This window comes from Rhinopithecus bieti, unplaced genomic scaffold (genome assembly GCF_001698545.2).
Source record: "Rhinopithecus bieti isolate Rb0 unplaced genomic scaffold, ASM169854v2 scaffold_9876, whole genome shotgun sequence".
NCBI lineage: Eukaryota > Metazoa > Chordata > Mammalia > Primates > Cercopithecidae > Rhinopithecus > Rhinopithecus bieti.
In genome coordinates this window covers 181605-196770 of record NW_016806295.1, presented here as the reverse complement: position 1 = coordinate 196770, position 15166 = coordinate 181605, and the positions used below count along the sequence as shown (strand labels likewise).

At 45.8% G+C, this 15166-nt stretch overlaps 1 protein-coding gene across 1 annotated transcript in view; it reads left to right on the top strand.

Annotated features, from left to right (window-relative positions):
* Positions 1–1412: 1412 nt before the first annotated feature.
* TRPM1 (transient receptor potential cation channel subfamily M member 1) overlaps positions 1413–15166 on the top strand; it is a 71757-nt gene continuing 58003 nt past the window's right edge. Inside the window, 8 exon segments of the mRNA XM_017875386.1 lie at positions 1413–1430; positions 3358–3571; positions 4268–4392; positions 5217–5388; positions 8186–8360; positions 8776–8899; positions 9955–10027; positions 10807–10907. Of these exon segments, the coding sequence (XP_017730875.1) occupies positions 1428–1430; positions 3358–3571; positions 4268–4392; positions 5217–5388; positions 8186–8360; positions 8776–8899; positions 9955–10027; positions 10807–10907 (987 nt within the window). The 5' untranslated portion in view covers positions 1413–1427.

Here is a 15166-nt window from a genome sequence, read left to right as displayed (position 1 = left end):
GGAGGGAAGATGGAAGGCCATCAGAAGGAGGGTGGGAGGGAGAGAATGAGGGAAGTGGTGAGGGAAAAGGAAAAGGAAAACCAAAAGGAAAGACAAAGCAGAGAGGAAGCCCCAAGGCTGGCCCCATGGGAGCACAGAAGGCCTCCTGGCAAGGGCCCTGCACATGTGCGTTACACACGTGCACACACTCACACATCTAGCCTAGTAAAGATATCCTCTCTAGTCCCCAAGCCGACTCCATTCTCAGCTCTCCCACCCCATTTGCTAGGGTGCACGGCTGCCCACGCAGGCTCCTGGTGGGTCCAGGAACAGACCTGTCCTCCATGCCTTCCCTGGATTCCATCTCCCCCAAGACATCACTCCAGGCTACTGCAGTTCTTCCTGATGTTTTCAAGTTTTTGGTGGGTCCAGTCCACTCAAAACAGTGGCAGCCAAAAATGATGGAGTAACAGATGAAATCCTAGGCATGCTAGGAAAAGAAGCTGGCAGAAAGCCAGGGAACATGTTCAGAGAAGACTAGAAAGCCAGAGTTCAGGGAGGCTGTGAGAGGTTGGCTGGGTTTTGGGAGAGATGCTGTAGAACTAGAAGAACCCTGATGTTGGGGCAGGTTATGGCCCAATGGGCCATCTGTCCAAGGCACAAAAAGACATATTGGTCACTTTTGAAATAGCCTTTTAGCATTACTTGGGTGGAGAAATGTTTTACTAAGGAACGGAACAATTCAACAATACAAAAACTAGCTGAGCATGGTGGTGCATGCCTGTGGTCCCAGCTACTTGGGAGGCTGAGGTGAGAGGATCACTCGAGCTTGGGGAGGTCCAGGCTGCAGTGCGCTATGATAGTGCCACTGCACTCCAACCTGAACGACAAGAGAAAGAAAAATCTGGAAGGTCAACTCTGTGTTCAGAGGGCATGTCTATACTTTGTCACAGAATGTTCAGTACTTGACGTTTATACTGATGTTATTAAGACATCAAAAAGTTAAAATATTTTCAGAAAGAAAGAGCAACCATCCAATGTGTCTAAAATCAACTGGCATATAAAGAGATGTGCACTGATTATCTGGAAAAGGCCATCAGATGGGGCATTTCTGTCCCTAATAAAGCTGGCTTACTAAAGTGTTAGTAGGCTCCTGTTTGGGCCCAACTCACCTGTTGAAGTTAATTCATCTTTGCTAATGAAGGGGAAAGGGGGAGATTGTTGTAGAAAGACCCTGCTTTGCCTTTGTTTTCAGGTGTTGCTGTGGCCAGTTCACCAACCAGCATATCCCCCCTCTGCCAAGTGCAACACCCAGCAAAAATGAAGAGGAAAACAAACAGGTGGAGACTCAGCCTGAGAAATGGTCTGTTGCCAAGCACACCCAGAGCTACCCAACAGATTCCTATGGAGTTCTTGAATTCCAGGGTGGTGGATACTCCAATAAAGCCATGGTGAGAAAGGCATTCAGACATGGTGCCACTAGGATCACAGCTTTCGTTGGCGGCCAGTCTCCCAGTCCCAAACTGCAGATACCTGGTCACCTTCACGGCTGTGGCTCAATCTTCCTAGATATTTCACTGAAAAACCAAGAGATTTATCTGCGCACATGGCTTTTAGCCATGAGGCTTGGAAACTGGACACCATTGTAAAGAACATCTAGTGTCCCGTAAATCCATACCGAACCTCTGAATCCACAAACCAGGCTCTGGCCCAACCCTGCAAACACACTCCATTGCTCCATCTTCAGTAATGAAAGACAAATTCCTTTTTCTAATAACTGTGGACCTGCAGTCCCCTTAGATGTATTGAGAGTCTTTGGAAATATTTTTCTCTGAGGTCTGTCCACAGCTTCCCTGGGCCTGCACTCAGCTGGCCTGAGAAGGACCAAGGTCCCTCACATTTGCATGTAAACAGGGAGTGCCCTCTGCCCTTCCAGTGAGCCCTGCCAGAGTGGGGGAGGCTTCAGCTCTATGATCCATTCCAGCTCACTCTGAATTACACTCCTACATGCCCAGTCACAACCTTTTTGCAATTTCATTTTATTTCACTGGCCCAACATCATCGTTAAAATAAAATTTAGTTGTGTTCCAAATGCTGCAATATACAGTCTTCTGAAATAGCTCCCTACCTATTAGCCTAGACACAAAGAAGCATTTCATAGAAGACAAGGCATCTGAGCATTATTAACCTCCTTCTCACTTTGAAGAGAAGGTCAGGTTCACATGTGGGCCCATGATCCCCTGTCCCATTTACTCAACAACATCCTCATCCAACTTCTTGGGCCACTGTTCTAGCTAAGCCAACTTTGGAACCTATTCCTCCAAGGTTAGGATTGCCAGATAAAATACAGGACACCCAGCTATATTTGAATTTCAGACATATCATGGATAAATTTTCAGTACAAGTATGTCCCAAATATTGCATGATTTATTGAATTTAATAAAAATGTTGTACTGAAACATTTTTCATTGTTCCTCTAAAATTCAAAATTAACTGAGTGTCTGGGTCAGTTTGGCTGCTATAACAAATTGCCTTAGGCTGGGTAATTTATAAACAGCAGAAATGTATTGCTCACATTTCTAGAGTCTGGGAGACCCAAGATCAAGGTGCCAGCAGATTTGGTGTCTGGTGAGGGTCCATCCTCTGCTTCATAGCTGGCACGTTCTTGCTGTGTCCTCACATGGCAAAGGCAGAGAACAAGTTCTCTGAGTCCTCTTTTTTTTTTTTTGAGATGGAGTTTCAATCTTGTTGCCCAGGCTGGAGTGTAATGTGCAATCTTGGCTCACTGCAACCTTTGCCTCCCGGGTTCAAGTGATTCTCCTGCCTCAGCTTCCAAAGTAGCTAGAATTACAGGTGTGCACCACCATGCCTGGCTAATTTTGTATTTTTTTAGTAGAGATGGGGTTTCAACATGTTGGTCAGGCTTGTCTTGAACTCCTGACCTCAAGTGATCCACCTGCCTCGGCTTCCCAAAGTGCTGAGATTACTGGTGTGAGCCACCATGCCCGGCCCTGAGTCCTCTTTTATAAGGACACTGGTCCCATTCATGAGGGATCCATGCTCGTGACCTAATCACCTTCTAACATCCCACCTCTTAACACTATTGCATTGGAAATTAGGTTTCCACGTGAATTTTAGGGGAATACAAACATTCAGACCATAGCACCAGGCATCTTTTATTTGCATTTGCTAAACCTGACAATCCTCTCCAAAGTTCCCTTCAGTCACTTGGTCACAGACTCACACAGAGGGCTCCAGGACCCTGAGGGAGAGATAAGCCAGGCAGTTCTTGCTTGGACATGAGCAGTAGCCTCACGCCCCTTTGACATGAGAAGCAAAACCAAGAACAGAGGCTGAGTGCCACACACTCTTTCACAGTATATCCGTGTATCCTATGACACCAAGCCAGACTCACTACTGCACCTCATGGTGAAAGATTGGCAGCTGGAACTCCCCAAGCTCTTAATATCTGTGCATGGAGGCCTCCAGAACTTTGAGATGCAGCCCAAGCTGAAACAAGTCTTTGGGAAAGGCCTGATCAAGGCTGCCATGACCACCGGGGCCTGGATCTTCACCGGGGGAGTCAGCACGGGTAAGAACAGGCCCTTTCCCTCCCGATAGTCAATGTACCACCCAGAACTCATTGTGGTCCCCAAAGAGCTTCTTAATAACTAAGGACAACAAAACATATTGCATCCTGATCGTATTTATGAGAAAAGTGAAGTCTTTATTCCGTAGCTTGTGGTTTTTACTTTGGCATGACTCTTAAAAAAAAAAAAAGCAGCAAGTACAATAATGATCGTCATAATGGTGAACATCTCTGGGTCACCCATGACATGCAGTGTTCCTTGAACTGAGCCCTGTACAAGCATCATCTTCATTAGACCTCTTGACAATCCTTTTCCTATTATAGGAAAGGAAACTGAGGCACAAAGACAATAAGGAATATACCAGGGAGTCTGGCTCTCAATTTTCATGGAAGGCAGCCAAGGAATGCCAAAAAGACTCCAGTTATTTCCAACTTTAGGCCTTAGACATCTGTAAAGGAAATCCCTGCACAGTTGCTTTGGTCTCTGTTTTTGTTTTCCCATTTCTAGAGTTGATGCAAGACTGCTAGTTATCATGAGCTCAGACTTTCAGTGTACTTTGTTTTAATGATAAAGATGAGTATGTCTCACCCCTGATCTGCAGGGAATGTAAGGACTCAGGGCAAGAGTCCCTAAATTTCATGAATAATAGTATGCTGGGAAGTTGAAGAGCCTAAAATATGACTGATGGCTGCTCACAGGTGTCATCAGCCATGTAGGGGATGCCTTGAAAGACCACTCCTCCAAGTCCAGAGGCCGGGTTTGTGCTATAGGAATTGCTCCATGGGGCATCGTGGAGAATAAGGAAGACCTGGTTGGAAAGGATGTAAGTGTTTTCTCTGCAAATGTTGGCAATTGTTTAAAATTAATGATTGATTTTGAGGTAACTGTAGATTCAGATGCAGTTGTAAGAATAATAAGAGAGCTCCCTTGAGGCCTTTCCCATTTTTCCAGTGGTAACATCTTGCAAAACCATAATGCAAGATCACAACCTGGATACCGTCATTGATACGGTCAAGGTGCAGAATGTTTCCATCAACACGAGGATCCCTCCTGTTGCCCTTTCATATGTATATACCTCATTTCTTCCTACCCCCACCTCCTCTTTAACCCCTGGAAACCATTAATCTGCACCCCCCCACACACACACCCATTTCAAGAAGTTTCAGTAAATGGGATCATATAGTAATGTAACCTTTGGGCACTGGCTTTTTTTCACTCCACACAGTTCTCTGAACATGCGTCCAGGTTGCCATATGTATCGGTCTTCATTCCTTTTTACTGCTGGATGGCATCCCATGGTATGGATGCACCAGTTTCTTTAACCATTTGTCTGTTGAGAAACAGTTTGGCTGTTACAAGTAAAGTAGCCATAAACATTTCTGTGCAGGATTTGAGGTTAGCATAGGTTTTCATTTCTCTATGATAAATGCCAGGAGTACAATTGCTAGGTTGTCATTATCTAAAACAATTAACTTTCTTTCTATTTTAATGTAACAATTGGCAAAAATAAAACCTTCAACAGGCAGGGTAGAGAGGTAAGAATAGGTTTTAGTGCAGTCACTCCACACATATGTATTGTGCTTGCTTCCCTCGTTGGTCTGAACATCCAAGTCCTGCAGGTCTGATTTGCACTGTGCACTTTGTCAGGTAACAAGAGTGTACCAGACCATGTCCAACCCTCTAAGTAAGCTCTCTGTGCTCAACAACTCCCACACCCACTTCATCCTGGCTGACAATGGCACCCTGGGCAAGTATGGCGCCGAGGTGAAGCTGCGAAGGCTGCTGGAAAAACACATCTCCCTGCAGAAGATCAACACAAGTAAGTGCTGGCAAAGGCATGCACTCCTTCTGGGCTGATGCCATCACAGAGGAAACAAGGCTGAGAAGGAGATTGCCCAAGGGGATTAGAAGATTAACCTTGCTTCTTGTTAGGTCAATAGAAAATGACTCACCTAGATGCCTTACCTTAGCCACCTACCAAATCACATCCACTGGGCTACGTGGGGATGCTTTGCCCCAGGTTCATGAGTTAGCACGAAACAACCCTCAGTGCTTGCTATGGTGATGGCCTTGCCCACCCTGTTGCCCAGTGGTTCTTGTTCCCTGTAATTAGTTGTTATTTTTTAAATGTTTTAACAGGAAAACAATTTCTCAAACATTTAGTATGATTCCTTCTATTTGCTGATAAATATCATGTGATCATTAAATATCTCTGTAACTCTGGGCCTCTCATATAGACTAAGATGGCCAGGTGGGGACATATCTGGAGAGGGCTGCAGGAGCCATCTGCTCCTGAAGGGGCATCATCCTTGCTGGTCCTGAGGGGCAGCTGTCACTGTCAGACGAAAGCTGAGGTAGAAAGAGAGAGACGCAAACCTCAACCAGATGAAATAATGATAACAACTGGTTAGAATTACAATAACTGGTATAATCTCTTGGAGCATGTTTATACTCCGGTAATTCTTAACGTCAAACAATTGTTAAACGATCTGAAAGAGTAGTTTGTTTTTCCCATTACTGGCAAGATTTTTGTGGGAGACCATCTAGTCCTGGCGAATGGTCATTGGGAAGCATCATGTACGGGACTGTGATACTGCAGAGTGGGTAGAATGAGGATGGCCTACTAGGGAAAGTTGTAGATTTCCAAGAGTCAGATCTTGATGAATACATTGGTTGATGACTAAGTTTTTTTTGTTCTCACATCTCTAATTTTTCTGGACTTGGAAGTTTTTACAACACCCCACTTCACTGGCCATGTGACTTGTGGGCTTCCCTTTGTCATCCTTCGCCTAGGGCTCTGAGCAGGGCAGGGACAGCAAAGGGGTGCTCAGTTGTCACTTCCCACAGCATGGAGCTTCGAGGACCCCAGCCTAAGCCAAGAAGAGTCTGTTCTACTCTGTTGCTTGAAAAGAAGGTGATTTGGCCACCATATTCCTAAAGATTGAAAATACCAAGCCTTGCTTGGGTTGGAAATCTCAAAGGCAGAGTCCAGGATATCTTAGTTCATTTTTCCAAATATCTCCTGGTCAGGGCTTGGCACAAAGCAGACCCTCAATGCATGTCTGCTGAAAAGAACTTAACCGTAATTACTCTGGTGGAGACAGCAGAGTCACTCAACATATGTAAGAGTCCCTGACTGTAGAAACGCCTCATGGAAGCAAATCAGAAACTCTGAAATGGCTCATCTGAAATTCTCCAATCTTCTCATAACAAATCCTGGCAGATTTTATCTGAAGCCCTTCAGAGCTGAGACCAACGACACTTCCACTTGCCTTTAGTTAATGTTGATCAATGAATTCCCATCACAACTAATGGACAGCTGGTGAAACAGGCTCAGAGCGTGATCTGTCATGGCCAGTGTGGCATAAAATTGGGAAGTAGGCAAATGTGCCTCCACTCCCATTTCCTTCTCATTCCAGAATCCCAGCTTCCTGGAATCTTCCTGCCACCTCCTGCTTCCCAGAGCCATCCCTGCAGATTCTGCCACCAAAAGTTAGTCGGTGCCCACTGTGTTCTTGAAGAGTCCTGTTAACTGATAGAGACAGAGGGAGGACTCTGGGAATAGGTCATTAACTGATGGACTACTAGTGGTCCATGTGGCTGCGTCCAAGATCAGTGCTTTATTCCAGCCACTGAAGACAGAAACATCAACAAGAACAGTATACCGCATTTGTATGCTATAACATTTACAAAATTATTTGATAGCCAAACACACGTACTGATATTTTCACACCTGCAGGAGGTAAAGGAGGCACTGTGATTGTTCACCTTTTACAAATGGCTGTCTAAGGCTCTTGGTGATTTGGTGAGATGTCATAAAGGAGAGGCCAGGAATTGAACTGCAATTTCCCTGGCTGGTCCAGATCCCCTTTTATCATCTCATTCTTCAGGGACAGCCATCAGGTTGGAAATTTCAGACCATGGGCTAGGACAGCCAGGGAGGTATTTTTCCAGCAAGGAATATCTTCCAATATTTCTCAGTGGTCACCTTGAGGTAGCCCGAACATCGGATGAGTGGGTTATTCAGGAGTTTAACCATATGTGAGTCAGAAAGTTTCAGATTTTGAGGTCCTGGTTTTCCCAATGAGGCCATAATATGTGACAGAAGGCAAGAATGAAAATCGGGCTGGGCGCAGTGGCGCACACCTGTAATCCTAGCAATTTGGGAGGCTGAGGCAGGTGGATCACTTGAGCTCAGGTGTTTGAGACCAGCCTGGGCAACATGGTGAGACTTCCTCTCTACCAAAAATACAAAAATTAGCCGGATGTAGTGGCATGTGCCTGTAGTCCCAGCTACTCAGGAGGCTGAGGTGGGAGGATTGACTGAGCTGGGGGAGGTTGAGGCTGTAGAGAGCCATGATCATGCCACTGCACTCCAGATTGGGGGACAGAGTGAGATTCTGTCTCAAAACAAACAAACAAACAAACAAACAAAAACAGAAAAAGAACAAAGAAAAGAAAAAGAAAATTGCTGTCATGTCCCTGAGTTCCTTCCAGCCAGACGGAGCATCCCTGAGTCGTAATGTTTTTACTCTTCCCTATACTTCAGGAGTTAAGACAACCCGGCAGACAATGCAGGGCACAGGTGGTACCAGCGAATGTGGTTTGTGTTGCAGGACTGGGGCAGGGCGTGCCCCTTGTGGGCCTCGTGGTGGAGGGGGGCCCTAACGTGGTGTCCATCGTCTTGGAATACCTGCGAGAAGAGCCTCCTGTCCCCGTGGTGATTTGTGATGGCAGCGGACGCGCCTCGGACATCCTGTCCTTTGCGCACAAGTACTGTGAAGAAGGCGGGTAGGATTTCTGACGCGTGAGGAAGGGCGGGTTCGTAACTGCCTCTTTGTTGGGCCAAGGAGAAAATCTAAAGTGGTCTGCTTAGACATTCCAAACATGTTTAAATCAGGAGGATTTGCTAGATCTCCTCTCCCATTTCCTGAGGTCTGCATCCAGGGGGACCGTCAGAGGCAGGGTGTTCCTGATGGAATTCTTTCTCCCTCATTTCCAACTTCATTTTCCCTTAGAAAGTTTGCAACAAAGCTGGAATTTAAGACAAGTGAGAATACAGTGTTTGACTATGGTCACTTTTTGTCTCCTGTGTCAGGATATCCTCCCCCGGCAAAGTCTCAAATCAAAGACAGAGAGATGTCTGACTCATTCATATAGAGGTTTAACTTGCCTTGTTTTGTTCTCTTGCATTTTCTTTGAACAGAATAATAAATGAGTCCCTCAGGGAGCAACTTCTAGTTACCATTCAGAAAACATTTAATTACAATAAGGCACAATCACATCAGCTGTTTGCAATTATAATGGAGTGCATGAAGAAGAAAGAACTCGTAAGTGTCTTGAATTTATTTCCAAACAAGCTCCGTGGAGAGAATTATGTTTCCTTTTCTAATTCTGCCCATGTGTGCATGACAGGCTTGTTCATATTTTAGTCCGGCCTTTTCCAAGAGACAGTACAAATGCATACCAAATTGGCGGCTGTGTCCACATGACAGAAGCTAAACAAGCCCATACTGGGGAGGGCCCCTGGTGCTTTCGAACCTTAGCAAGTGGGGTGTGACATCACACAACATCCTTCGAGGCTCATAAGGTTACTCAGATTCATAGTCTTGGGGAAAAGGGCCACATACCACCCTGTCAGGCATGTTTGCAAAGTTCTGTTATTTTATTTCCCATTCCTTCCCTCTTCCGTTGCATTTACAAAGAATAGGCCCTCTTGTCGTGCACATAAGAGGGACTCTTCAAAATTCTAAGGCACACATTTCCTACAAATATCTCCTGTCTGATTAGTGCATCTCCGATGGCGACTGAGAGTTTGGAGTGTAGCTCCCTCCTCTCGTGGGTGCCAGAACGGATGGGGAAAATAATAAAATCGGTATGCAGGCAGGCACCCTAGAGCAATGCTGCAACTTCTGGAAATCAGCCGGGCACGGTGGCTCACACCTGTAATCCCAGCACTTTGGGAGGCTCAGGCAGGCAGATCTCCTGAGGTCAGGAGTTTGAGATCAGCCTGGCCAACATGGCGAAACCCCATCTCTACTAAAAATACCAAGAAAATTAGCCAGGTATGGTGGCGTGCACCTGTAATCCCAGCTACTCGGGAGGCTGAGGTAGGAGAATCGCTTGAACCTGGGAGGTGGAGTTTGCAGTGACCCAAGATTGCACCATTGCACTCCAGCCTGGGCAACAAGAGCGAAACTCCATCTCAAAAAAAAAGAAAAAAAAAAAAAAAGAAAGAAAGAAAAGAATCAACAGCACTTGCTTTGAAACTGTTTAGTGTCAGGATCATTTTATTATGCGTCAGTCTCTGTGGTCATTTTGTAACAACATCCCATGTCTCCCTCGTTTTCAACTTGGCTTTAACTTGGTCTTTTCACATTTTCAGGTCACTGTGTTCAGAATGGGTTCTGAGGGCCAGCAGGACATCGAGATGGCAATTTTAACTGCCTTGCTGAAAGGTGAGCTCTCGGGAAATGGTGACTCCTGTCCCTTTGATGTTGGCCTGGCCGGCAATCCTTCCCTCCCGGCCTCCCGTGGATTATGTCTGCTGGTGCTAGACCCTGAGCCAGCCAGGCCGCTTGAGTGGTCTCAGCGTGAAGCCACGGCAGAATGACGAGGCTGGCTACAGGTTTCTGTGGAGCGGAGGTCTGTGGGTGCTCCTGGACCCATCGTGGGCCGAGGTCAGAACCGTTTCTATTTGTAACTGGTTCACTGAGGGCTTCAGCTCCTAGAGTGTAAACATGAGGTGGATTCCTTTGCAAATCTGTCCAATTTCCCCGTCTCGGCTCTAATGACAGGCTTCAGGCCAGCGTTCATGGCCAGGGGGTCTGCTCTGCAATGCACAATTCCTCCCTGCCTCTCGGTTAGCCCGGTGCCATGAGGGGGCAGGGAGGACAGAGAGAGGGGAGGGGTCACTGTCAGGCTGGCTGCCTGGCAGTCCCAGGGTTCCAGCCTTCCTGGAGATCATCTCCAGGGGCCCCAAGTCACTAGGTTCCTCTTCTGTCCCTCCCAAGGAGACCATGCACAGCTGGCATGGGAGGAGGCTGCCTCCACCTTCCTCCCCGGAAGCTCTTTCAGTTTGGTGCCTTTGTGGTCTATTCAGGGCGAGAGCAAAGGCAGCAATGCTTAGTTCTAGGCCAGCAGCCCAGGGGAAGCCTGTGCCCACCACCCAGCACCTGCCAAACCCTGGCAGTCCAGGCGAGGAGTGAAAAATCATTCCGGTTTCTTGCCTTTCCAGGAACAAATGCATCTGCTCCAGATCAGCTGAGCTTGGCACTGGCTTGGAATCGCGTGGACATAGCACGAAGCCAGATCTTTGTCTTCGGGCCCCACTGGCCGGTGAAACTGTTTTTTTCCATTCATATCATTGATCATGACTTTGTACAAGTGACACATGAGTATGTTTTCCCTTGTGACATGGAACTCAGGAAATGATGTGGGGTTTCTGATGATAGGATATGTAATCTGTTAGGATCATTAGAAGATGTTACTGTTTAACTTTAAAGAACCAACAAGAAGAGCTACTGGCACCAATTCCACATTCAAACCAGTACTCCTGAATACTTTTAAAGAGAAATAAAATAGCTTATTAAAAATATGCAATGCTTGCCATCCAGGGCATGATTTTTCTTTATCTTTTTTATTTATATACAGAACTTGCTCTGTCGCCGAGACAGAGCTGGAGAGAGAGAGACAGATCTCAGCTCAACTGCAAACACAGAGAGCTCCAGGGTTCCACCATTCTCCAGAGCACACAGACAACAGACATAGAGACTACAGGCGCACACGCACACAAGCAGCACGGCCCTAGTTTTTATGTATTTTTAGTAGAGACGAGGGGTTCACGAGAGCCAGGATGGTCTTTTGATACTACTGACCCTGCAGTGATCTGCACCAGGCACAGCTCCCAAAGTGGCTAGAGGGAGTACTAACAGGCTGAGCCCCGCTATGTGTGCCCACGGCCATGATTCATTATCAACTATGTTCCATGAAACGCGCTGGAGGCGCTAGAGAACTCTGTGTGTGTGTAAGTGTGAATGTGTGTGTGGATGTGATTGTGCGTGTGTATAGGGTGTCTGTGTGCATGTGATATGTGGTGTGCCTGTATGTGGTATGATTATGTGTAGGTTAGTAATGTGTGTGGGCATGCGTGGTATAGTGTGTATGTGTGCATGTGGGTGTCATTGGGAGGGTATTGTGTGTGTGTGATATGGGATGAGCAGTGTGTGTGAGGTGTTGAGGAGTACTAATGTGTGTGTGTGACATAGGGATGAGCATGTGTGTGTGTGTGAACACACGTAAGTCTGCATGATAAAGGACTCCAGGCCTACTCCTCCTTCAGTCAAAGCAGCTTCTTTGATCCATTTTATAGGTTAGGAGTCAGGATGAATTTGTGTTTGCAAAAAGGGCTCTCTGCTGCTTATGAAAAGTAGTAGGAATATCTACAGGATTTATGTTGGTTTTAAAAATCACATTTCTTGGCCAGGCACGGTGGCTCACACCTGTAATTCCAGCACTTTGGGAGGCTGATTCAGGAGGATTGCTTGAGGCCAGGAGTTTAAGTCCAACCTGGTCAACATAGTGCGACCCCATCTCTACAAAAAATAAAAAAAATTAGCCAGGCATGGGAGTGCATGCCTATACTCCCAGCTACTTTGGAGGCTGAGGCAGGAGGATTGCTTGAGCCTAGGAATTTGAGGTTACAGTGAGCTATGACTGCACAACTGCACTGCAGCCTGGGTGAGAGAGTGAGATCCCATCTCTAAAACATAAAAAAAAATGCAAAACCATTTCTCAAAACATCCCTGGCATATTGCTGCATAAATGCATTTTATTAACTGCCTCTGTGTTTAGGTCTCCCAAAGCATTTAACTGCCTCTGTGTTTAGGTCTCCTGAAAGTTGCCTTCACACATTGCCACAACATGTTTTATCACTCTTTATTGATTGATCACGTGTAGATGGATCCATCAGTTCTCCACTTGGTAGTAGAAGGAAGTGGATTGCTCACTCCGCTTCCACTGCCCCTGTTCCTCCTGGATTTGATAGTTGCCTGTTTAATTCTATTTTTGTTTTTGAAATGGAGTCTTACTCTGTTGCCCAGGCTAGAGTGCAGTGGTGTGATCTCAGTTCACTACAACCTCCGCATCCTGGGTTCAAGGGATTCTCCTGCCTCAGCCTCCCAAGTATCTGGGACTACAGGCACCCACCATGCCTAGCTAAACCTTTTTGCATTTTTAGTGGAGACAAGGTTTCACCATGTTGGCCAGGCTGGTCTCAAACTCCTGATCTCAAGTGATCCGCCCGCCTTGGCCTCCCAAAGTGATTACAGGCATAAGTCACTGTATCCAGCCCTGTTTAATTCTTAGATTGGTCACCTTTATGATGGTAAAGAGTACGTGGAACCATCTACTTGTTTTGTCCACTTCAGATTCCCATTTTGTTAAATGAGGAAATTCACTGTATACTCCTCCTTCCTCTCTTGACAAGTTCCATCTTCCTAATTCAATCAGCCCCACTTTTTACAAGGTGCTTGACATGGTGAACATGTACATATCATTCTTTAATCATTTTTGAGGTTCTGCTTACATCTTGCTCTTTAATCATCACTCAGTTTTCATACTTGGTCTCCATGTTGAGTCTGAAAAATGGAGAAACCAGCAGATTTGATGTTCTTATGATTACATGAAGATTGTTCACTGCTGAACCGCATAGTAGGATTGAAGTCAAAGAGAAGGAAAGGTAGCCCTGAGTCACTTATCTGGCTCACATAAAGGAAAATATGACAGGCATCAAGGTTTCTATCATTCATCAACTATTTAAAATTAGGTGACTTTTTAATTTCCTTCATATTTGGACCATGACTTATTTGAATAGATATGTGCTTTTCTCCACATTTCTAATTGATTCTCTTTCTTCTTCCAAACAGTTGCCTTGGTGTCACTGCTGTATCTATTTTTTTTTTTTTTTTTTTTTTTTTGAGACGGAGTCTCGCTCTGTCGCCCGGGCTGGAGTGCAGTGGCCGGATCTCAGCTCACTGCAAGCTCCGCCTCCCGGGTTCACGCCATTCTCCTGCCTCAGCCTCCTGAGTAGCTGGGACTACAGGCGCCCGCCACCTCGCCCGGCTAGTTTTTTGTATTTTTTAGTAGAGACGGGGTTTCACAGTGTTAGCCAGGGTGGTCTCGAACTCCTGACCTCGTGATCCGCCCACCTCGGCCTCCCAAAGTGCTGGGATTACAGGCTTGAGCCACCACGCCCGGCCTCTATTTGTTTTTAAGGTATTTTTATTGTATCTTTAGTTTGGTTCCAAACAAATAGATGTAAAGTTTGGTACATGCCTACGTACACCTGCCACTGCTAATGTTGAGGCTTATACTAGTCCGTGTTCACACTGCTATAAAGAATAGCAGTCTTCTGAGACTAGGTGATTTGTAAAGAAAGGAGGTTTAATTGACTCACAGCTCCAAATGGCTGGGGAGGCCACAGGACACTTACAATCATGGTGGAGGGCGAAGGAGAAGCAAAGGCACATCTTACATGGCAGCAGGTGAGAGAGCGAAAAGAGCATGAGGGGCTGCCAAACATTTTTAAAACTGCCAGTTCTCCTAAGAAGTCTTTCACTATCTTGAGAACAGCATGGGGGAAACCACCCTCATGATCCAGTCACCTCACTCCAGGCCCCACCATTGACACCTGGGGATTACAATTGGAGATGAGATTTGGGTGGGACACAGAGCCAAACCATATCAAGACTCTTGTCAGCAACATGGATATATCAAGCATGGCTGCGGCAAAGGCTACATTGTGGGGAGCCAGGGCAAAATTACTGCACTCTTTCCAAGATGAAGCCATACAGATATTACCTTAAAAATACCATTTTGTACTTTTATTTGTATTACATAGTTTATATTTAATATATATTTTGTACTTTAAGTTCAGAGGCACAAGTGCAGGTTTGTTATGTAGATAAACTTGTGTCATGGGGGTTTGTTGTACAGATTATTTCATCACCCAGTTATTAAGCCTAGTACCCACTAGTTGTTTTTCCTGACCCTCTCCATCCTCCCACTCTCCTCCCTCCAAAAGGCCCCACTGTCGGTTATTCCTCTCTATGTGTCCATGTGTTTTCATCATTTAGCTCCCACTTATGAGAATATGCAGCATTTGGTTTTCTGTTCCTGCCTTAGTTTCTAAGGATAATGGCTTCCATCTCCATCCATGTCCCTGAAAAGGACATAACCTTGTTCTTTTCTATTGCTGCAGTCATATCTATTCCCTTAATTGTTACTGTCCCATTTCTTCTTGAAGAATCTTTCAAAGCCCCGTGAGTTCCTACCCCCATCTTCCCTGGATGCTCTCAATGCCTGCTGTACAGCTGTCTACATCAGACATCCCTTCATTGCACTCTGAGTCTGGCCATTGCCTCCTAGACCCCATGTCTTCCTCCCTTTCAGATTCCTTTTTCATTTTGCTGGAGCATATCTTCAAGTAACTTTTACATAAAAGCATGTGGGAGGAATACTGTCTTAGTCTGTGTTGTGTTTCTGTAGCAGAATACCACAGATGGGGTAATTGATAAAGAACAGAGATTTATTTCTTA